We start from the raw sequence: 23,111 nt of genomic DNA, 5'->3' as shown, positions 1-23,111 counted from the left end.
CCGTACTTCGGTGTATTTACAGTATAAAAATACCTGTCCTTCATATGCGTAACACTTCCAGTGTAACTTTGTTTACGAAAGTATCTCATTTTATGCTAATATTTTATGTAATTGATAACTCCCGTGTTTTATCTGCGCATCTTCGCGCACGCATTTACGTAATAATCGATGCGTAAACTCAGGCCGCAGTGTAATTTATTATGCAAGGCAATGTAAACGGAGAATTGCGGCGAATTGTAATCTACGGGAATTTACGAGAATCGTAAGGGGTTAATCCGCAATATTGCGATATTGCTGTGTGTATTCTGTGTGTGTGTACGTTTCTCATAATATCCCGCTCCTGTAAATTCACGAAGGAACCTAGTAATCCCAGAGATTACGCGACGAAGATGTTGAACTGTTAATATTCTCCGCGTTACACGCGGGAAGCGGACAGACGATATTCACGGTGCGGCACGACGACGCGGGGGGATGGGAGGGGGGATACGCGTTCCCTTTCTTTCGCGCGTCGCTTTCTACAATAGACCGGGGATCGAGATTCTCCGCTATTCCGCGCCGCGCTGCGCTGCGCCGCGCGAAGCGGGAATTACTTTCGCTACTTTCAGCTCTCCCAACAATACTGTGATTTAATAGAGACCGCGGGCACGCTCGTGTGAGCGCGCTACTTTCATCTTCCTTCGCTCGCGCGATTACGAGTTTTCTTGCCGTCCGTGTCCGACGTCGTCGTTCGTTTCTGTAACAGCGCGCGCGCGCCTCGCGCATTCGTTCCGAGAGGCAACATCGGTCGGACGTTTAATATTCCGATTGTTACGCCCCGCGTGTCAAAAGGAATCATTAACCTGGTTCTTTCGGGCGTGAACGTCTATCTTGTTATCTACCTGTGCAACTGCTTCTCGCAAAAGAGATAGTGGCGTTATTTGCAATTTTCCGAAATTCTCTTCAGCGTTCGCATTGCGGTCTACAAACGATTTCTATTCACATTAAGTTATATGTTTTCTTTTTATCCATATTGAAATACGTGCGTAGTACATAATCCAGTACTTTTCGTTCGGAATTTAACGCAGTCAATCAGTTAAAACAATTTGTAGCCAAAAAGAAGTAGAGAGATATGATATAGAATTAAGTTAGTGATGATTATTTCGTTAAATTCCGATTGATGTAAACCGAGTTACTATTTACTAATATTACGCGCTAAAAATGACCGAAAGAAAGAGGGTCGAAACGTAAGCTAGTCTTATTTGATTCTTTAGATTATAATAAATTATATAGCGCACTAATTACCACGCTTGGCACTTATCGCCAAATTTATTAGTGTTATTTGATTTTATTAAAAAAAGCAAGTTTTTATATATTTTTATTTATATACCAGTATTTTTTATATATGTTAAAATAGACAGCCATATTCGTAGCCAATGACTTCCCGAAGTTTGCGCGAAGAATGCGTCGAAACCGCATTCGATTTCTTTAGATTTCTTATCTTCGAAACGTCCGGCTGCGGTGTGTCGTGACTCCAGGTATTCACTTTCCACGTTTTCGCGACGGGGCGCCCCAAGATCGGATATCGTGTGCCCGTCGAAGCGGTGCAGCCCGATCCGCGGAGCGCAATTTCGCGAAGGGCGGTTATCGTATGCCGTAACGGCGATTCGGGTTGCGACACTTCTCGCGTGGATGACGTTTCGCCTGGCCACGGCGCGGTTCGAAAGTTGCCATCTACGTTTGTTTCGAAATTGCACAGCCACGCGATCCGATCGCGATCTCAAAAAGAAAAAGATAAAAAGGGAAGAAATAGTAAAATTGAAAAGGAAGAAGAAACGGAACTCGTGTAATGCCAGCGCGCGCGATTTGTCTCGGATTTTAAGTCCATGCCGTATTTCACAAGCATACTCGCAATAATTTATTGCACTTGATACGAATGCATTTACGGAGTGTCCTAAAGAGTGCACAAATTTTTGTTAACTCGAGATTGCTTTTAATTGATTTTTTTTCTTAAGATAATTCCTGAATTAAGAACGATCGAGGATAGAACGTTTTTTTGCAATAAAGTAGTAAGATTTAATCGTTTATTTAAATTCCAGTCGACTTTATTTATTCTAGAAATTAAATTTATTTTTAATTGACAGAGTATTTATATGTATATAACTTTATTATATATGCTGATTATTTGGAAATAAATAAACTAAATAAATAATAACATTTTTTAAATTTGTCAACGTATCCATTATTAGAATTTAAGACGAGCTGATAGGACTCGTGTATACCCTATGTGCACACAAATTGCGATTGAATTCGCGTGGGTGCGATCCGATCTGATCTAAACAACGTGCTGAACCGGACAATTGGATGTAAACAATCTGATAAAGTACGACGCGATTTAAACGCGCAGGTGATAGAGAAATCGAACAGGATCGAATGCATCTGATTCCTGTTGCTCTCTCTCGGGCTTTACAAAAGCATCCGCAGGTACTTTGCGATCGTCGTCCGTCGATCCTGTGGGTGGGCAGCCGTACTTTCATCATTGTGAACGGTAATTTATCATTCGTATACTTTATTACGGCAATACGTAATGAAATCGCGGAGATACTGCTGGAATTTATGGCAAGAAGGTGCGGACGTTTTCTAAATGTTACTATGGCGATGAACCCAGTTCTATAGAAATACTCGGTAATGATAACAGTATTTGCGACGCGATATGGTAGATAAACAATAATTTATCTTTATCTTCCATTCTGTGTATTTTTAACTTACGCTTTTAACCTGGAATTTTTAACTTGGAGTTATCTCGCAGTAGAATTATGATGTAGAAATGTGTGCTGCATGCACAATTTTTAAAAGTTTTTTTATATAGTTGATAATTTAGAAAATTCTTATATTTAACATTGGTTGTATTCAACGTAAAATAATTTGTAATTTAGAAACGGGCTGTGCATTTGATACTATATTTCACTGTCGAGACTTCATCATCGAGAGAAAACGTGATTAAGCGCCTCTTTTTGCGCATTGTGATAGCTCGTAACAACGTTGTTGAGAGTCTCGTTCTAGGAAACCGTAGAAATTTTTTGAAAATACGCGACACCGAGACGGACGCGGGGCGCGTGCACCAATTGAACTTGACAGATGCTTCTCCGCTTTTTATCGCGAAAACGGGCACTACCTAGGGGCTTGTTTATACACAAGTTTATCAATGTAATGCGCAACGCGTTTGCACATAACCCATTTGAGATCGTCGCCCGCATAATTCTTTTTTTCCTCCCCACCTCCGCCGAATGGCGAAACGCAAGATGCAGCGGGCGACGCAACAGTCAAAATAAATACCCGCTGTTAACAAGAAATAGTGATGCGCTTTCTGCTGATTAAAACTTTAATACAAATATTAATTAAAGGAATTTACGGGAAAAGTGAGAGAGTGTATAATGTGGATACGAATTAAAGAAAGATATTTGTTAAAAATCTGCAGATCATGTTTATTCGATCGAACCGTTTATTACCGATTGGGGAAAATCGCAGAAATAATGAGCGGTAAAAATTGTCGAAACACCCGTTGCATAATCTGGAAATCTGTCCGACATCGACATCGTCATTTTGCGAAAGATTGACTACCGTTTGCGCGTTGTAAGCAATAAATTGTCAATTTGATTTAACACGGGCCGGTCTTGTGCCACCCCATGCCACCCCTCTTAAATGGTTTAATAAATTTGATCGTTTGATACGCTCATATTACCGTGAACGATCTATTTGATCGCGCAGGCGCGAATTAAAGGCGAGATTAACAAATTACGAAACGGACTACTTACGAGCGTAAGAACGTTTCGGTGGTTTTTTTTTCTGTAAACGGTTATAGCCGCAGCGTTGCGGTTGGGCGAACAGTGCCCACGTAACTGTGTATTAACACTTTAAATAGCAATTTATGTCTTTGCCAGAGTATCGAATTTATCTTTAAGATTGTTAGTAGCGATTATATTTTCAATGAAAGTGCATCGGTCTTTAAAACCGAGTTGTACATCTAAGATAAACATCGTAGACTTTGATAAAGACTCGCTTAAATACTGTTCCACTCCGATATCTCTGATGATACTGAATCTTTCTTTTTTAGCATCTTAACTATTTTTCAAATTTGACACTGCTTTGACAGCAAACATTAATTGATGATAAAATCGATAATTGTCGGTCAACGTTGAAGAACGCGCGATTATATGTCTAAATGAATTGAGGTGCGAATTAATTAATTCATATAAATTAAAGACCGTAATTCATTCTTTAGATGCAACATCGTATTTCGCAGCAAATTCGCAGATTTTCTGCTGATTCAATTTATGTTGATTCATATCCAAATATCCGCGACTGCCGTCAATGATTTTCGGCCGCGCTGCTATCTTTGACGAGCGGCCACTTTTGGATCGCTCTGTATGATAACATGCTACACGCTGGCATTGAGGTGTAGTCTAAGCAGAATAGGCTAACTAACCAACTAACCACGAGACCACGTCAGTAGGACAGTGAAAGGCGACCTAGACCAAGTCTCTTTCGTTGCCGTATGCCGCGACGCGGCGTTGAAACTTAACAGAGAAAGACAGAAAGAGAGAGAGAAAGAGAGAGAGAGAGAGAGAGGAGGGGGGGAGGGGAGGGGAGAGAGAGAGAGAGGGGGGGAGGGGAGGAGAGAGAGAGAGAGAGAGAGAGAGAGAGAGAGAGAGAGAGAGAGAGAGAGAGAGAGAGAGAGAGAGAGAGAGAGAGAGAGAGAGAGAGAGAGAGAGAGAGAGAGAGAGAGAGAGAGAGAGAGAGAGAGAGAGAGAGAGAGAGAGAGAGAGAGAGAGAGAGAGAGAGAGAGAGAGAGAGAGAGAGAGAGAGAGAGAGAGAGAGAGAGAGAGAGAGAGAGAGGTGAAAAAGACGCACGTGTTTCACGCGTGTGTGTTTACCAATACGCGCGGCCACGTGCAGCGCGTGTTTGGCACGTGTCGATGTGCATACGCATACTGACCGGTGCGGGCAGGGAAAAATGGAGTTGCAACGGCGCGGGAGTTCACCGCGCCGCGTCGCTCGCTCGCTCGCGCGGATATTTTAATGCCTCGTCGGACGCTGTCGGAAGTGCAGTTAAAGCGTCGTTAACGTTAAGCGTAAATTATTCCACGGGCGTTTCCATGACGCGCGGGGGAGACCTTAGCCACGCGGATTTATCGGACCTTGTCGTCTTTCGCAATTTAATCGGAGTCGATCGATCGAATCTCACGCGGCCCGGTAACCTAACTAACCTAATCTAACCTAACCTGATCTAACTTCCTGACCCAACTTAACCCCGAAAATGCCTAGCATTGCGTTGCTCCGCCCCTGCGGTTCTCCAAAACTGACGATTGCGACTAACGATACTTCACTATCGTTTTCCGCAAGACGTCTTTATACACAAGTGCGTACGTACGTACGTGGGATTCCCTGGGAGCGGTTACGAGATATTTGAATCTTTATTCAAGCCTACGAGCGACATACCAGGGACGATTTATTACCGGAAATTTCATCTTCGTAGTTGTGTAGAACCGCACCTGGTTCCACGCCGCTCGAAGGAATCGTAGACAAAGTCACGTTTTCATACGGAGGTCACCCGGCGGTGTGAATGACTGACGCCGACGTTCTGGAGGACACACCGTGTGGCGTGTAGTTATTTGAAAGTATAAAGAACGCTATGTGTTTGCCAGAATTTTATCGTACTTCCGCTGCGTAGCCTGTAATGCTATACGTAATAAATTAAAACAATTTGAGAAACTGGAAATTAAAAACAAAATTATAATTTCATTATTCTAACTATATAGTATCTCTCTCCAGTCAATTAGATTATGACTTATTATAATTAGTCTTAATGCCACGAGATGTGCGAATTCGTAAACAAGTGAATAAAATATTCGTTAATTCAATTCGAATTTTTCATAGGAATAGGAAAAAAGTCGAATAAGAATCGGTAACTTCCAGACAGATCGCGCAACTATTTTTTTTTTAAAGAACAGTATATCACTACTATTTCGTTTTTTGTACATTTGTTTTTCTTAAACCAAACAACTGCAAAAAAAGTGCAGGATAATTTTAAGCGGCTGGAATTGCTAATACGTCCGACTCTGCCTGATTCTTACGACTGATTCATTCGTGAGATATTTGCGGGTCGGAGCTGGTTCTACAAAAGATTTTCACTCTGGACGCAGATGAGAGGATGGGCGGGCAAGGGGTAGGGGCGGACGACTTGTCCGAAAAGGATTTACGATCAGCAAAAAGGCGCTCTCGCAGAATTTCGCCATCGCAGCCGGCCGCCGCGCCAACCGACCGTTCGAGGCGACGCGAGAGAGTCGGCCGGCGCGGCGTTTCGGTCCTTTCGATTTCGTTCTCGTTGCGAGATTGTAACTTCGATACTCGACTCCTGCCACGAGAAAAGCATGGCACGAAGATAAAAATAACAATTTTCGACGACCTCCTTGGCTGCCGAAAGAAGAAAGTCTATTGGCGTTCGGAGAGGGAGAAATCAATGCAACGGCCGCCATATAATCTTAATCAAGATTTGCAACGATAATATGTAATTGTATGTTAATTGTTAATTAATAAACATAAATAAACATAAATTTTTAAATATTAAATTAGTGAGATGTTGAGTTGAAATAAAAATCCTATTTTAAAACTCACAATTATTGTAGTTGCATATCAAAAATATGGAAAAAAGAACAATTGTGTAAATATATAATTTATTTAATTTAATGACATAGAAAGAGACTTTGCTGATCTTTTAATACAATATTATCTGATACACGCTAATAATGAGAAATGCTGGAGGCGCCAAGTCTGCGTCTGTTTTCAAGAGAACCGCAAACTTCATCCTAATTTTCATGCACGCACAGTGCGTGCTGGTGAATGGCGAATGTTATAGGGTCAATGGCGCGTAGAAACGGCATCGTAGTACCGTAAACAGATTCGTATTCTTAGACAGGATTTTAGGGGTCAGCCACCATACGCCGTTAAGCCATTAACGATGATATAAAATCCGCTCGCTAACGCGCGCGACGATGTTTCGCAATTCCCGCGCTGTTTATTCAACGTCGCTGAATAGATCGTACGGCAAGTGTCTGCCCTAGCGTATTCTACGATCGAAAATAGCGATATCTATTAATTCCGCAAACATTTCATCCTCCTGATTCGTTACTTTCTCGTTACTGATGAAATTAACAACTTGGAATCAAAACAACGCCAACGGTGTGCTTTGGTATTATCGCAGTAGATACAGACATTACAGTCAGACATATAAGATTGTTCTTGTATTTTGAAATAATATGACTTGATCACTTCAGTGTCAAGATAATAAAATATTTTGATATTATATCTACTCAATATTTATCTAGTCTAGATAAATAGATATTAATATGGCAGTAGATACGGACATTATGGTCAGACATATAAAACTGTTTTTTCTACTTACAATTAGAAATAATATGGTTTGATCACTTTAATGATGATGAAATGTTTTTGCTAATATATTATACCTATTCAATATTTATTTAGACACTATATTGATACGGCAGTAGATATAGATATTATGGTCAGGCATATAGGACTACTTGTTCTACTTTGAAATAATATGATTTTGTCACTTTAATGTCAAGATAATAAAATGCTTTTTGAAACTATTGTGTCTATTTAACATTTATCTGGATAATGTATAGAAGAATATATGTTTTCATAATATTTTGAAAAATATGTTTTTATCTTAAAATATAAATAAGAAAATAATTATTCTGAAATTATATACATACATATTTATATATGTAATAAGAAGTATTATTTTTATTTTCCGAAATATTACTAATTTGCAATTAAAGTGATTAAAATGCCATTATTTTCAAGTAAAAAAAGCTATATCTTATGCCTGACTATAACTGTCTGTATCTACTATACCAAACCAGAAAGAATTAAAAATTGTAATATGTATGCTATTTGAGATTATACTTAAAAATTAAATAAGGAAATATTAAATATTAAAGAATTTTAACCAATGAACCAAAAATAAATTTTAACCAATACTTTAATAAATAACATTTTGTTATTTTTAATTACCGTGTGTATTGAAATTTATTATTTTAACATAAATCAATAATATTTAAACTTTATTGGCTTAGTTAAATTAATATTGTTTTAGTTAAATTAACGACATATTGAGTAGGAGTAGTAGCGATCTATAGGAGGTTAAAATTACTCAAATTGAGTATAATTTCATACTACAAATACTATGAATTTAACAGTGTATATGTGAAAATTAGAAAATAAATATCAAGTATCCAACAAGTTTACGGTGACTTGAAATTTGTTTTAAACAAATTTATTATTAACTTTTACTTCTTTAAGCACCTTTGAAACTACGCGTATGCAGTTTCTGTTTCTTTATATAAGTTGGATGCTTAAATTTCTTACATAACTTTCTTTAAAGTTTATTTTAAAGTGAGAATATTAATTACTGGCACTTACGTCTTGATTTACGAGCGAGTTTGCGTCGCGAGTACGTATTTTTGAGCGCGTAAGTCGGCGTTAACTGCGAAGAAATCCCGAAGCGAAAGTGAGAACGTGTCTTCACTGTCACACATATCCAACTGCAGTGTGGCGTTCTAGTGCACAAACTCCTACTCGCGCTGTCAGTGAAAACCGTCGGTGCGATAGCCCGTGGAATGGAACGCGAGGGAAATGAGGAAAATCGGGCACCGATGAAAGTGAGAGGACGCCGGCTACAGGGTGTCTCAGGCGGCTTATTCCGCAGTCGACCGCGAGAGAAAGGAGTTCACCTCTAATGGAGTAGCCGGTTCGGTTGGTCCGCGCGCGGCGCGATCGATGGAAAACGAAAAAGGCGCAGTGGCGGAGGTTAATCGTTAGTATAGGACCCCAAGTTTTGGAATCTTTTTATTGTTCAAGTTTAAAAATGCAAAAAATACAGTTCTAACAGTGCGCCAAAGCAATTGGTTTTTTGAAGAATAAAAATGCATAACGGTGAAAAGAATTGTTAATGGTCAGCAGCGTTTGGAGTCTTGGAAGTTTTTATTGTTCAAATCTTAAAATATATCTGTTAAAAATACAGATGCAATAACACATAAAGAAATTTGAGAAACAAAAAAAGTGCATTGCAGTATGAATTTTTATATATTTATATGAGTGAATAACTGACTTGGTAAAACAGTTTCTAAGAGGAAACAAGCTTCTTAGATAACACAATGTCCAAAATCGGGACATAAGACGTTTTATAATAACGTCTTGAAGGCGATTTAATAACGTCTTTAAGATGTCGTATTTTGGACATTGTGTTATCTGGGTAGTGTTACCTTTATCATACGTCCATGTAATTTTATTTATTGCACAGCCAAAAATTAAATTTCTCGCGTTCACTAAGATTATTTTCTCGCTACGCTCATGACCTAGACATCAGACCTACTTGTGGATTCTCGGAGATAGAATTGATATGCGCGTTCTGCACACCGCACGATGACGAACGGATTAAATCGGAGAGTAACTTTCACGTTTGCTCTCGCGCGTGATTCTTTCCTTTCTTTCTTTAATTTTTCTTTTAACATGCACTATACCTTATTTGCCGGGCGTGCGCGACCGCCCGAAGATTTCGTAAGGCGATTGTTCGAATGCGTTACGTCAACGGCGAACTAATTCCATATAATACAATCCGGCTGGGGTGCCGCCGCGGTGCGGAGTCTGGTGTCGTAAAGTCCCACATTTTATACGCCGTAAGTTGTTACCAAATGACATTACTCGCATTACACCCTGAACGCGCGCTTTCAACCGGCCGCTTTTCGTCTAAATTCCCGCGGTTATTATTTATTTGGTATTACAAATAAATACTGGGGGAGAGAAAAGGAGGTAACTGGTTCTCGTAAACCTTTCTCTCGGGTGGCAGAGATTAAATAACTACTGGACGCGAACCCTGAAATTTGCGTTTGCGCTCGCGGGAACAAAACGAGATTTCGGGGAAGGCACGTCGAACGATCTGCATGGCATGATTGCAGTTATAAATAATGCAGCGAGACACACAAGTTATAGGAATTTGACTGCCCGAATTTCTTGGATCTTTTTCGGGATGTCGAAAATTCAACGATTTTGCTAATTTATGTAATATCGATACCGTTAAATGCATTAAGATAATTAAAATCAAGTTTAAAAACTTGAGAGAAGTTGGAATATGACAAGTTATTTATATATACATATACTATACGTTAATATTATCTAATAATTTTTCTCTTCTGGTTACAGATTGATCAGTCGAACGTGAGCCTTTCGAGCGGCAAAAAGATTCTTCTCAACGAGGAAGAATCCTATAGCTAGAGTTCACGAGGGTGCTGAAAACGAGGGAAGAAAAACAATTATTTTATCGCGTATTCACGAAAAAGTGAGGGGGAAATAATGGCAGGCGAGGACACACAGATTTTGTCGAACGGCACCGTGGAGGCTCTCACAATCATCCCACCGAAGATGACGAACGGAAACGGGCTGATCTGCGGCGACAAGCAGCACAACAACAACGGCTCGATACCGAATGGGAAGTTGCACGGCGGGATCGGCGGCACGGAAAATGGCAATCTGATCGTGCCGGATGAGAGGTCGAGCAGCCTTCACACGGAGTTCGACGACGCCGACGTGTCCTGTGGATGGGGCCCCTGCAGGCCCCACTGGCTGCAGTACTTCGCCACGAAGCAAGCCTTCCTAGTGACCTTCTGCCTCACCTGGGTCAGTACGCCGAAGTGTATAATCTTTTGAGTAAATAAATTTATTAGAAATGATATAAATAGACGATTAAGAATGGAAGTAAAATAAAAAGTACTCGCTTTAAAAGTCGAAGAGTGAAATGCAAGTGTAACGAAAAGTAAAAATTAAACTTGTGCACTTCGTGGTTTGCTACTCTAAGAAAGAGTAAAATTGTGCTCGACTATAAGTTAGAGTGAAATCGCATTCTATTTAAAACGGCACTCTTTTCGAGTGCAGTAGATCGATCAGTGTCTATAGGAGTGAATTATGTCACTTTAAAAATTCGAATAAAAAATTTACCTTATGAGTGCCCGCATTTACTCAAATTAGAGTGACAACCCTCTCTTTTGGAGTGACTATCTCAATTACTCTAATATATTAGTGTGGAAACCACTCTATGAGATTTAGAGAGTAAGAAGGTAAAAAGAGGCAGCAAAAATTACATCAATTTTGAAGGAACAAATTATTAAAGTATTAATTGATTTTTCCGTGCAAGTTAAAGAGAATAAAGAATAGACGATTTGTTTGAATAAAATTTACAGGACGAGTTTACCCTGGTAAGTTGGCGTTAAAATAATCTTTATTTCTTTTCACCACAGGTGCTTCAGGGCATGTACTACACGTACTTTGTCTCCGTCATCACGACAATAGAGAAGCTCTTCCAAATCCAGTCGAAGACGACGGGCATTATCATGTCGGCCACTGAAATCGGTCAGATCGGGTCCTCCCTGTTACTAACGTATTATGGCGGCCAAGGTCACCGGCCCAAGTGGATAGCCTGGGGCATGATCCTCTTCGCCGTGAGCTCGTTCACCTGCTCGATACCCCACTTTATCTTCGGCGAACAGCTGATTCTTCAGAACGAGATGCTGTTCAGCGGCGTCGGGCCCGGCGCCGAGGGCCACGGGCTCAACAGAACGTATCCGATACCGGCGAATCTCTGCAAGTTCCAGGAAAGAAACAGCACGTTGGACGGGTGAGTGCCGCTGTCATAACTCTCCTTCGAGTTATCCTCTTCTATTTCTAAATTTTTAACGAGTGCCGCCTCCCAACGATTCATCATAATGAACGGGGATATCTTTATTGGCTTTTACCCTCGTGATTAAGTAATAGCTAACACGATAGTCGTGAATCATCAAAAACACGGGGGAATTAGAATTTATTAGGGCCCGGACACACACTTTTTCGAAACAGTAATAGTAAAGTTTCGACCAATCGCGTTGCTCGATTTGGGAACGTACGGCCGTACCGGGGCTTTAATCGCAGTTATAGCAAATGCGAGTGCGAGGGAGAAATCGAATTATTCGGAATTATCATCGGTTTTTACACATTAATAGATTGATTAATCAGTTAATTTAATAAAATTATCGGTTCGATTAGCACTAATAAGATATATAATTAATATAGGTATTAGTCCATCGATTATTTTAATCCGGTTTAACAGCGGTTAATGATTCGTATTTTTAAAATTTACTCCTCGCTTAACAAATTAAAATTACTTGTTCGTTTACTTGTGGGAATCAATGGAGAAAAAGAGTTTATGATACGATTGAGGGAAATTTACGATCGTCTCGTTATTACAATGTCTCGCGGAGAAACAAAAGGCGGCGTGCAAACGATCAGCTGTGTTATTCGTTTCGGGAGATACAATAATCATTTGCTGTGATAAATACACAATGTAAGGCCGAATACCGCCGAAGTAATGGGTATGCAGTTTTGCGTCAAACTCGTATTATACAAGAATCGGTTGGTATTTCTGCGGAATGTGTTGCATCGGCTATTCATGATCCGCAGGCAACTATAATGGGAAATGAATTGCGCTCCTCGTGTTATCTCCAAGACTTTAAGGACGTTCTCCGGCTTCAGTCGTGCTCAACTTGTATTCATGCTTAAAAAGAAAAATTTATTTTATTGAAGTTAATTGTTTATATACAAAATATTACATATATAATAACATCTAAAAAATAAGAAGTTAACTTCACGCGTGAGAACTCATGCGGCGTTGCCAAGTAACTGAGGCCTATCCTTTTCTGTCACTCTGAACCGAGCGAAAAATTCATCAAATCGCGTACTTTACATAAGTATTTCTCGAAAACGAGTACCGCAAGGGTATTGACACTTATCGCATATTATTTCCATTTTTATGGAGCATCATATACTAGTTTTTCAAAAACATTTAGAGAAAACTTTTTTCACAATTCATTATAATGTCTGTTTCACAATAGCTCGGAATAGGAATCTCATGTTAAAAGTTGAAACTTTGAAGCTCAGTATCTCGATTTTTAATACCGCAAGAGGTACTAAAATTTATACCACGCATAAAGCACACCCAAATTAACGTATATTTACAGTTTCAAGAAAATCTAGAGAAAATCGATTTTTCGGAGAACGTCCTTAAACAGATGAATATTTTCGGGCGGAAGTGGCCTCTCTATTTTGGAAACAGTTCTGGAAATAGAAATAGAACGAAGAGGAGGACCATATTAGGAGTTATGTTGTGAACTAACAGATGTCTTATATTTATAGAAAGGTTAGGGTAACTAAAAATACTGGGGGGAATATGTCCCATTCCCTAACTTGGAGGATCGGTTCCCTCTTCAAATATAGAGGAATTCTCGTGACAGAATACTTTCGATGGGTTGCCATCACCTTTTGATTCCGAGAGGTAACGATCGAATAAAAATCGACGATTTTTGGTCTGGATTTGAACTCGGATCTTCGGCTCATTAGAGCAGCGCACATTTCTCTGCGCCATGATCGTCACCCTTTATGTTTAACAAAGCTTACGGCTAAAAGCGCTCTTGTAAATATCATGAAATTGTTCATAGTTCTATATCTGACGTTTTGCATTTGTTCATTTCCTGGCAGTATTATAGTTTTTATGAGGCAAGTATGTATATTTGATAACATGCTGTTTAGAACTTTCTTGATGTTTTATGTAAGTTATTCAAGCGTTACATTATTTTTAACTTGATTAGTTTGTCGTTCTATTAGTATTGGTTAGAATTTATTAAAAAATCATGTATATATGATTTATTGAAATTATATACAAATAACAGATTAAAGAAGGAAAAAGAAGACCAGTATGCAAAGGTACTTCAAAGAGAAAGAAAAATAGGAAAAAAAATCAAATTTTTGTTAAGTGTGGCATATTCACCCCAGTTATCCTATATTTAGTACAGTACATTTAAATAGCTCGAGGAGAGATTTACCTCAGAGAATATAATAAATTAATTTAAAAAGGAATTGTTTTTAAATCTTTTTAAAAATAATTTTTTTAACGGAAGAATAGAAGCGTACAATTTATGCGCGTATTAATTTCACTTTTTTAGGATTATTACAACAGAGTTCTAATATGGTCCTCCTTTTCGTTCTATTTCTATTTTCGGAAATGTTTCCAAAATAGCGAAGAGACTTTTACCCGAAAAGGGAGACTTTTACCGAAACATTTATCTGTTTAAAGTTTTAATACCCGTATTAATTTCACGTCACATACGTTATACTAGTGACGTATCGTAGTGCATAAAGGAGATCAATTTTCACACGAGAGAGAGAGAGAGAGAGAGGGGGGAGGGGAGAAAACAATAACGTGTTTGGTTAACGAGCGAGAAAGTTTGGTTGATAACATCGTTCTCTGACGGCAGTAATTATAGTAACGGACCCCATTCTTCAGGAGGCGCGTCTACGTGTGCCGTAATTTCTCTAATTGCTGTTACATAATGAAAGTGTCCATTGGCCGAGCACAATGAGATTCCGTGGCGGGCGGAATGCTCGAAACTGATCCACGCAATTTAACGCGGTAATAAAATGGAGCGATGTCGATTACGTTTTTCTTGGTATCGCGCGCGCATGTTGCAGCTGCGCTTATCACTTATCGTGAAGAAAGATGATCATATATCCCTCTCACGTAGGCGTCAGTTTCCTGATGTATTTCCGCAAATATTTGATAGACAATTTTAATGTAAAATAGCACACAATTATAGGCGATAAATTTGGGTAGCGATAATTGTGACACATTTATACAATATAAATTAATTTGTACAATTCAATTTTGCCGACTGAATAATGAGATTACAAAGATCCATTATTCTAAATTTATTGCTTCTATAAATGCTATATATGCTTCTATAAATATGCCGACCGGCAGAACTTTATTGTCAATGCCAGATCTCGTAATTTAAACCTTATTACTTTATCTTATAATCAATTTTAATTTTTTGAACTAATATATTCATATCACTTTTTTGACATTCGTTTAATTTTAATATTATACGGTATATCTACATGTGTACTCTACAAGAAGCCATCAAAGATTAAGTAATTTTGTATATATAAACGATCATATGTATCGAAGTAGACGCGGAAAAAGTATTGCTTTATTAATTTTATTATATTTTTGTTTTTCGAAGGTGGAACATATCGACGACCGCACCCCAAACCGATTCGGCGGACTACTGCAAAGGCGATTTTCTTACGGAGCAGAGAATGCAGAGCAAGATAACCACGGTGGTGCTTGCGATATTTTTTGTATCCTTACTCGGTGTAGGAATGGGTCAAACGGCGGTATATACCCTCGGTATACCGTATATCGATGATAACGTAGCCAGTAGAGAGAGCCCCTTGTATTTCGGTAAGTTCTTTCACAAATTATCACTCTTATTCATCCTTTTTCATTTTATACATCTTTTATTGTAACAGATTATGTAATACATTTTAATTTAAAAAAATAATTTAGTTATCTATTTATTTCTGCTACTCGTATATTTATAACTATTAAATTCTAATTGTTAGAAGTAATTATTTTTTAATAACGTATAAAGATTTATTTTTATTTTTCTTTTCTATGCGAATCAGATTACTATCCGAAACTTGATTATAGATTTGAAAAACCATTTGATTATATGCAACAGCGATCACTATCGGAGTACGGATTCTCGGGCCAGCGTTAGGCTTCATTCTCGGTTCCTTGTGCACGATGGTCTACGCAGATTTGTCGAGGAATCCGCAGATTACGCCATCGGATCCAAGATGGGTCGGTGCTTGGTGGCTCGGTAAGTTCAAATAAATTATAATATCGAAATTGGAAATAATGTGATTAGCTCAGAGTAGGAATAATGTAAAAAAAAATACTCCACTTGCAAAAGATTTTACTTAGTTATTTTATAATATGGATTATAATCGATACCGGAATTCTCCATAAGGCACTTAACCTTCGATTTAATGTAGAGACGCAAAAAGACTTGATTCGCTAAAAGTCGCTTGACCTTCATCGTTCAAATTGCGTATTACGTGAAAAATCTATCTGCGTTTGTCGCGAGAGTGTATCATTAGCCGGTTTTCAACTGGTCTCTCGTGCTCGTTTTCTCATTGAAATATGCGTTCGGCGGCATAAAAATAATTACGTGGATATGGCAATTGATGGCAAAGGGTAGTAAGCTAATAGGTTATTTTAAATGCGTTAAACATTTCCGCACTGTTTATATCCGGTGTTAATAAAAATGCTAGGCATTGTACCGATTTTATAAAAATATAATTGTTATTATTTATTAACTTGTAATATATGCATATATTATATATTTATATATGTTGTTATAATATGTGTATAATTATATACACTAGTAGAGCACACCAATTATATCCGGACATCAATTATTCAAAAATTTCAAAAATATTTATTTCTACCAATTTCTACTTATCAATATTTGTTATATCGTAACATTTGGATTTATTTCTAAATATTGTATCTTAGATTAGATTATGCGTAAATAAAATTAAAATGTTCGCGCGTTTTATGAAAATATTAGTAAAGACGAACAGGACACTCGACGCAGAAATTTATACGTAATAAATATCTATATTGTCTGTTTGTATATTATAAAACATAGCGCGAAATAAACACAAAATGACTTTCGCAACACAGATAATAACAAATCATTTCAAGAGAAACACTAATCGCGGCTGATGTAGCAGTACCAAATGTAACAGCAACAGTAAAAGTACAAAGCTCCAACAGCATGGTTGAAATAAAGAAACTATTTACCGTTCGTAAGAGCAAATATTGTCGTGGCGCATCATGCAGTTAAAATGCATCATAATTACGTATAAGGATAGTAAAAAATAATGAATTGGAAAATTCTCAAATTGTAAGTTAAAATACTTAATTATATAATTATATAATATACAAAGTATACACTTATTATATCTTAATTATATCTTAATTATAAGTTAATGTAACACACACACACACAGTCACACACACACACCACACACACACACACACACACACACACACACACACACACACACACACACACACACACACACACACACACACACACGCATATAATACAGTGTGTATGTATTGAAAATTTTGTGCGTGTAATTAATTATAGTATTATACGACAGTTTTATTTGTCCAGATAACTGGTGTGTTTTACTTGTGCCTGCAATTCGCTATTGTGAGGCAACTTCGTTCGTACTTTACTTTTTTTTAAACTATGCGAGACTTCTCTTTCACTGACTTTTCGTATAATGTTTCAGGATTAGTTTTGATATCAGCGATGCTGATGATCGTGAGTATAGGTATGTTCGCGTTCCCGACCCGTTTGCCGGCCAGCCGAACGCCACCTCGACGAGCGGACTCACAAAAGCCCAGTTTGAGAGGTAAGTCCAGATTTATCCGGCGGGAATATGTCTCTCCGATCTCTTTCGTCAGGCTAGTTGCCGCCGTTGTCGACCGCACGGCATCGGATCTCTCGCGCCAACTTAATCTGTTTTTATGGCTCGCCGTAAGCTGCTTTGCGGCAGTTCCCGTCTCTCTTTCCTTCATTATCTCCTTCTCCCTTTCTGTCCCGCGATTTTCCGTGCGAACGATCTTGAGGACGATTCCGCGGGAACGAGAAGGATAATGGGCGGAGCGTGTGTTGCCCGTTCCGCTGTGATATCAATTTATCCTCGTTGGCGTAATGCTCACGTGTAAATTTAGCCCGTGCTGCGTATGTCGTCGCATTCGCGCATTCGCGCTTTCTTTCCCTTCGTTCTATGATTGTAATCTGCACGATTGTGATATTCTCGACGCCTGATTATAGTTCGTACTGGCATTTATAGCGAATCCCTGCATACGTGTGATAACATCGCGCGCAGCCGCTATGCGAATAAATTGCATAGAGATAAGAGATTTCGAATTGGAAATTGATTAAACGTTAGAATTTGCCCGAGCAAAGTTTTAACCCTAGCTCGCCACATTCCGCTCTAGTGGACCGCTAAACGTTTTTCGGTTTTCTGGTATTTGTATAATAATATAATTTTCTATTATAGTTTCCTTATAATAAGTTCAGTTTAAATTCAATTCATTTTTTTGACCTGATATTGTCATAACATCTTATTCAGATTCTGTATTTCCAATTTCTACAGTACAAGCTATAAAAATATTAATTAGAATGAAAATGACAACGCGACAAAGTTCGAGCGGTCTCACGGACCGGAGCGTGGCGAATTAAGGACTCGAAAATAAGTGTGAAATTAACTCAAACTAGCTTGAGTTAAAAATATGTAAATAAGTGTGTAAGGCGAGATCTTGTATCCCACACTGAGAAAAAAAGTTGTTAACTTGATTAAATATTTTCAACTAATTTTTATTTTTTAAATTAAAATATTTATGTATTTAAATTAAATACTACATATTAAATCTAACATAACGTAATTCGACTCAAATACTTAAATATTTCAATTAAAAAAATAATCAGTTGAAAATATTTAATCAAGTTAACAACTTTTATTTCTCATTGTCAGTGCAGTTTCGTATAAATGTCTTCTCAAATGCCTGATTGTTATGACTGGCACTTGATCAAAAGCACAAAAACACATCCTTTAATGATTATTTCATATATTCGAGATTATCTTATGTAAATCTGCAGGAAGATATAATTATGAATGTATAAATGGCACATGAGAGTACAGCATATGAAAGTGAATGCTGCAGGAAAATGAGTAGGTATTGCGAAGGAAAAGCAGAGTGGCTTTCGTGTGATTGCTAATTATATTTCCACGTAACGTAACGGCAAGTGTGTTTTTGTTGTGCGCTGAAAGTATCGCGACGAAAGGCGAAATTCTGCACGCCATCAGCCACTTGCCATAGTGCCGCGGATCGAAGGCTAACGAGAATGCAAATAGAAGCCGGAGACAATGTGCTCTTCGTAAGTTAATCGGGAGCTCACGACTAGCGATTTCGCCTACGGCTCGGATAATGCTTTCTCTTACACACATATTTACATTGCGCATCAAGGTAACAATATATCGGTGTGCCCTGAATCATGGTTTTCGTCGATTTTCTTTCGACCCGTTAATTTAATTTTTCGTCGATTGAATGACTTTTATTATAATATTTGATTTTTTTATATTTAGAGAAAATAGGAATAAAAGTATGAGGATCATTAAAAAATTCTAATTATTACAAAATGCAAAAAAAAAATGCGAGCGATGCATTGTACTCTAGAGAGTATTTATGTATAATAATATTTTTTACCAGAATTCTTTCCCAATTGTAAATAATTTTCTACGTCGCTGCAGAAAACTTCGGCTACATTATTCAAGTTAGGAACGTGTGTTCGATCTATAACAACCCACGCGTTTAAATCGCTTCCATTCTCCGACGACGATCGAGATGCAACAGGATGAATCACGATGCTGCCACATCTGCAGCTGCATCGATATCTCGCGCGGGATCCCGATATCGGTCTCGTCGCCATCGCGCGGCGACGAATAACGTATTTATATCGCTCTATCTGCGCGTATAAAAGAAGGATACGAGGCGAATCGAGCGATCTCCGAAGCCGGTAAGCCTCCGGCGGTTCAAGGTCAATGGCGAATCTAGGTGCCGAGCGGAGAAAATCGGTATCGCCTCCGCCTATAATGTATGCGGGTCCAATCGGGAAAGTACGGCTCGCGCCGAGATTTACAGGTTTCGACACGCCTGTAAAAAAAAAAAGAAAAGAGTTAGGCGCGCGATTAGGCTCTCTCCATGGAGAATCGTCCTCTCCTCGAGCGACTCTCTCGCGAAATTCAGCGACCGTGAATAATCAGCCTCGTCCCCTGATTAGATTCCTGCGCGTTTGCCGTTTTTTTCCCTCCCTCGGTGTTTCCAGCTGAACTTCTACTGCCAGAAGTGGCTCTTTGAAGACGGTGTTTCATGCTTCGTTTGCGATCCAATCACCTTGACCTGTTTAATCCTTTGATTTCTCTCAAGCCGCTCAAAGTATTGACGAAAATTTAACACGTTATCTTGTTAATGCGCGTTTATATTAAAGTCATTATATTGGTTGCAAATATAATAATTAACCCTGAAAAGATACCCTAAAAGTGTTTTAATAGAACATTAAAAGAAAAATTCTCTTTGAAGATAATATTAATTTGCGTATTACATTCTTTGTAAAGAAACAGAGTCTTTCGTAACTAAATTTTTCTCTTAAAAACAAAAATCTACTGTGATATTTCCTTTAACCCAGACAACATGTCCCATATCGGGACATATGACGTCTTAAAAACGTCATTAAGACGTTTTAGGTCTCGGTTTGGGACATTGTGTTCCAATTGCGTTTTAAACATTCCATACAGCTGTTTATAACGCAATAGGGACCAGAAAAGGACAAACGCGTAAGAACAAATTTTCGTAGTCCGTATATTTTCGAAAGGACACAAATGGTACACTTTCTAATAAGTTTCTCAAACAGTTTTCTATATGCGATTTTCGAAACGCTTCGTCTCAATTATCGCGTATCGCGTTACTGCGTAACTAAGCGAGAACTTAGCTCGTTCTCCGACGTCGAAAGCCCTGAAATCGTCGGATGCTCCTTTAACAGACCCTCTCGTGTGAGGACGGTGCGTTCACGCGTGCGTTCACGTGAACGTGTGTGCGTGTACGCGTCGGGAGCGCACACGCCGCCGCCGCCGCTCTCTGCGTGTGTGCGTTAATAATAATGACTGACCGACTCGTGCACGAGGTGGGGCAAGTTCACGGTCACGCGTCGTGTATAGAGGCGGTGCGGTGGTGGACACGCACGCGCGTACGTTTTGCGCGTGCACACGGACTAACATGCGTGTGTCTCTCACTTTGGATCGTTTTTTTCCTTTTCTCTCTCTTCTCCCTCCCGCTCTTTTTTGCGTTCTGCGTTCTGTGTTCCTCTCGTCCTCTTCCTCTCTCTTCCGCGTCATTCTCGGTCGCTCTATACGCAGCTCGCTCGCTATACGAGCTGCATTACTAACACCGTCGCGCTTAATTCGGCGGATCGCCTACGTGCGAGCCTTTTTAATGTCTAACTTTTAACCCGCGTCTCTTCTAATGTTTTATTTATTGTCGGACACGATGTTATTTTGTTTAAAGCGCGTCGCCGTGCCTCCGCATATTTATAACGAATATTTTACTGCCGCGTTTTAGGCGTAGCTTATCTCCGAGCCCGACGCCATGTTCCACGCGTATGTAAATCGAGTTACACAGTGATATAGAGAGATAGCAACACCGAAAAATTTTAATTATTACTGCAGTTGTAGAGATCAGATATTTTGAATTCACGACGATTAGGTTTAGAGGGTACAATTGACCTGTCCTGCAGTATTTAAATCTCACCGAATAAGCCTACTCCAATCAGACTCGATTGTTATCCAACTATTGCGTAATCGTTAAATTTGATGAGCGATGAGTTGTAATTATAAAATGTATAACATTTATGCGTCCGCATAATCTGCACGTATGCTCTCCCACCGGACCGCGTCTATTTATTTGTGTCTCTCGCGTTAATCACCAACTTAATGGAGTTGCGAAATCGGCGAGGTGAAACATCTGTCCGTAACGCGAATGGATATATTTTTAAATATACGATAGCGATCGGCGTCTCACGTTCGAACCTTTAAAGGGTACGCTATACGTGCGCGATAATACTCGGAGCGCAATGTTAGTCACGTTTGTCTACTCATGGTCTGTGGGACGTCCCTATGCGGAGTTGCCACGACCGGAGTTGCCTCTCCTAGCTGGCCTCTCACGGGTACCTAGAAGACTTCTAGGCAAGTCCTAGGCATATAGCCGCGTTTGCACGCACAAGGTTACGCATATACTATACACTTTCTACAGTATCGTGCGAAAAAGATGCTCGAGACTCGTCCCGAGGAGATAAATTAAGTCCTCAGCGGAAGAAGACCGAGGGGCATTTATTTAGCCTCTCTTTGAGCAAATTGCAAAGTGATTAATTAACCCTTTGACCCGCTTCTCGATTTATAATAATCGGACTTTTTAAAAGGACGAATCTCTTTTTCTCGAGACTTCATACATCTGGAAAGTGAAATCGCGTGATTGCGATAGAGCTTAAAATACTCTGAAACTTTTATTTCAAATATTTTTAATTCCTTGATGCATGAGAGATTTTTAAAATTTTGCGATATACTTTTTCAATACCTTCGTAATTTTTAGAAAAACTTTACGACAGTATTTGATTTTAAATGATCAAAATCCTTTGTTTTGCTACTTTTCAAAATGGGACAGGAAGAAATGTATGCATCCATAGCTTCAACGGTATTCAACGTTAAAAACAAATATACTATATTAATTTTAAATTGCTATTTTTACGTCTAAATGCTATAGCATACAGAAAAATAATTTTTTATTTTGAGCTTTATGACGATTTATCGAAAGAGACAATCGCGAATGTTTCTCTCGTTAGAACTGACAGTAAATTAATTCGAGAGGTGTATAAATGCGTTTGCCGAGCCTCGAGAATAATTTTGTGCATTTCAATCGCAATAACGTCGTTCCTTAATTATCGGGGAACTAGAATGCTGGCGGACTATAGCTTCCTAGAAAGCAGGTCTATACGTTTTTCAATGGGTCAATACGTTCGTTCGGCCGAGCGATATATATGTACCTTTGTCTGGCGAAGGTAAACGCGTGTGTAAAAGTCCACGCGACGCATCGATCTCCACCGATACGTTACACTGATTCCGGTGAAACTGCCAGTAAACGTAGCCGTCGTTGTCGTCGTCGTCAATGCTAAAGTCGCTTGGAATCGCTCAGCGCTTTATAACGCAGAATCGTACAGCACGGAGCCTCCCTTTCTCCTTTTCTCGGCGCGATCTCTTCCTCCGTTCTGTTTCCCATCTCCGACCACCTTCGAACCCTTTCGCATCCTCCCGAGGAAGAGGACGCCGAGAGGAGAGGACTCGATTGCTGGCTAATTAGCTCGCCCCTCGTAATCGAGCTCGTAAATATACGGCGGATCGGTAGACCCGGCAACTCTGTCAGATTCGCAGAGGACGAGTATATACGGGTGTACGCACGGCTCGAAGGGACAGAGGGAAGATCAGGCGAGACCGGG

The 23,111-nt window shown here is 39.2% G+C and overlaps 1 protein-coding gene across 1 annotated transcript in view; it reads left to right on the top strand.

The window, feature by feature from the left end:
* The first annotated feature begins 10,259 nt into the window (after positions 1-10,259).
* Positions 10,260-23,111, top strand: part of Oatp74d (Organic anion transporting polypeptide 74D) — a 28,432-nt gene continuing 15,580 nt past the window's right edge. Inside the window, exons 1-5 of the mRNA XM_071720081.1 lie at positions 10,260-10,734; positions 11,352-11,728; positions 15,162-15,382; positions 15,663-15,803; positions 17,293-17,415. Coding sequence (XP_071576182.1) covers positions 10,411-10,734; positions 11,352-11,728; positions 15,162-15,382; positions 15,663-15,803; positions 17,293-17,415 — 1,186 coding nt within the window. The 5' untranslated portion in view covers positions 10,260-10,410. The remainder of the gene's footprint in view (positions 10,735-11,351; positions 11,729-15,161; positions 15,383-15,662; positions 15,804-17,292; positions 17,416-23,111) is intronic.

Source organism: Temnothorax nylanderi, unplaced genomic scaffold (genome assembly GCF_030848795.1).
Source record: "Temnothorax nylanderi isolate EJ_2023f unplaced genomic scaffold, tnyl_v1.0 TNYL_tig0324_pilon, whole genome shotgun sequence".
NCBI classification, from domain to species: Eukaryota; Metazoa; Arthropoda; class Insecta; order Hymenoptera; family Formicidae; genus Temnothorax; species Temnothorax nylanderi.
The sequence above is the reverse complement of the archived record's forward strand: the minus strand, read 5'-3'. Positions and strand labels throughout refer to the sequence as shown.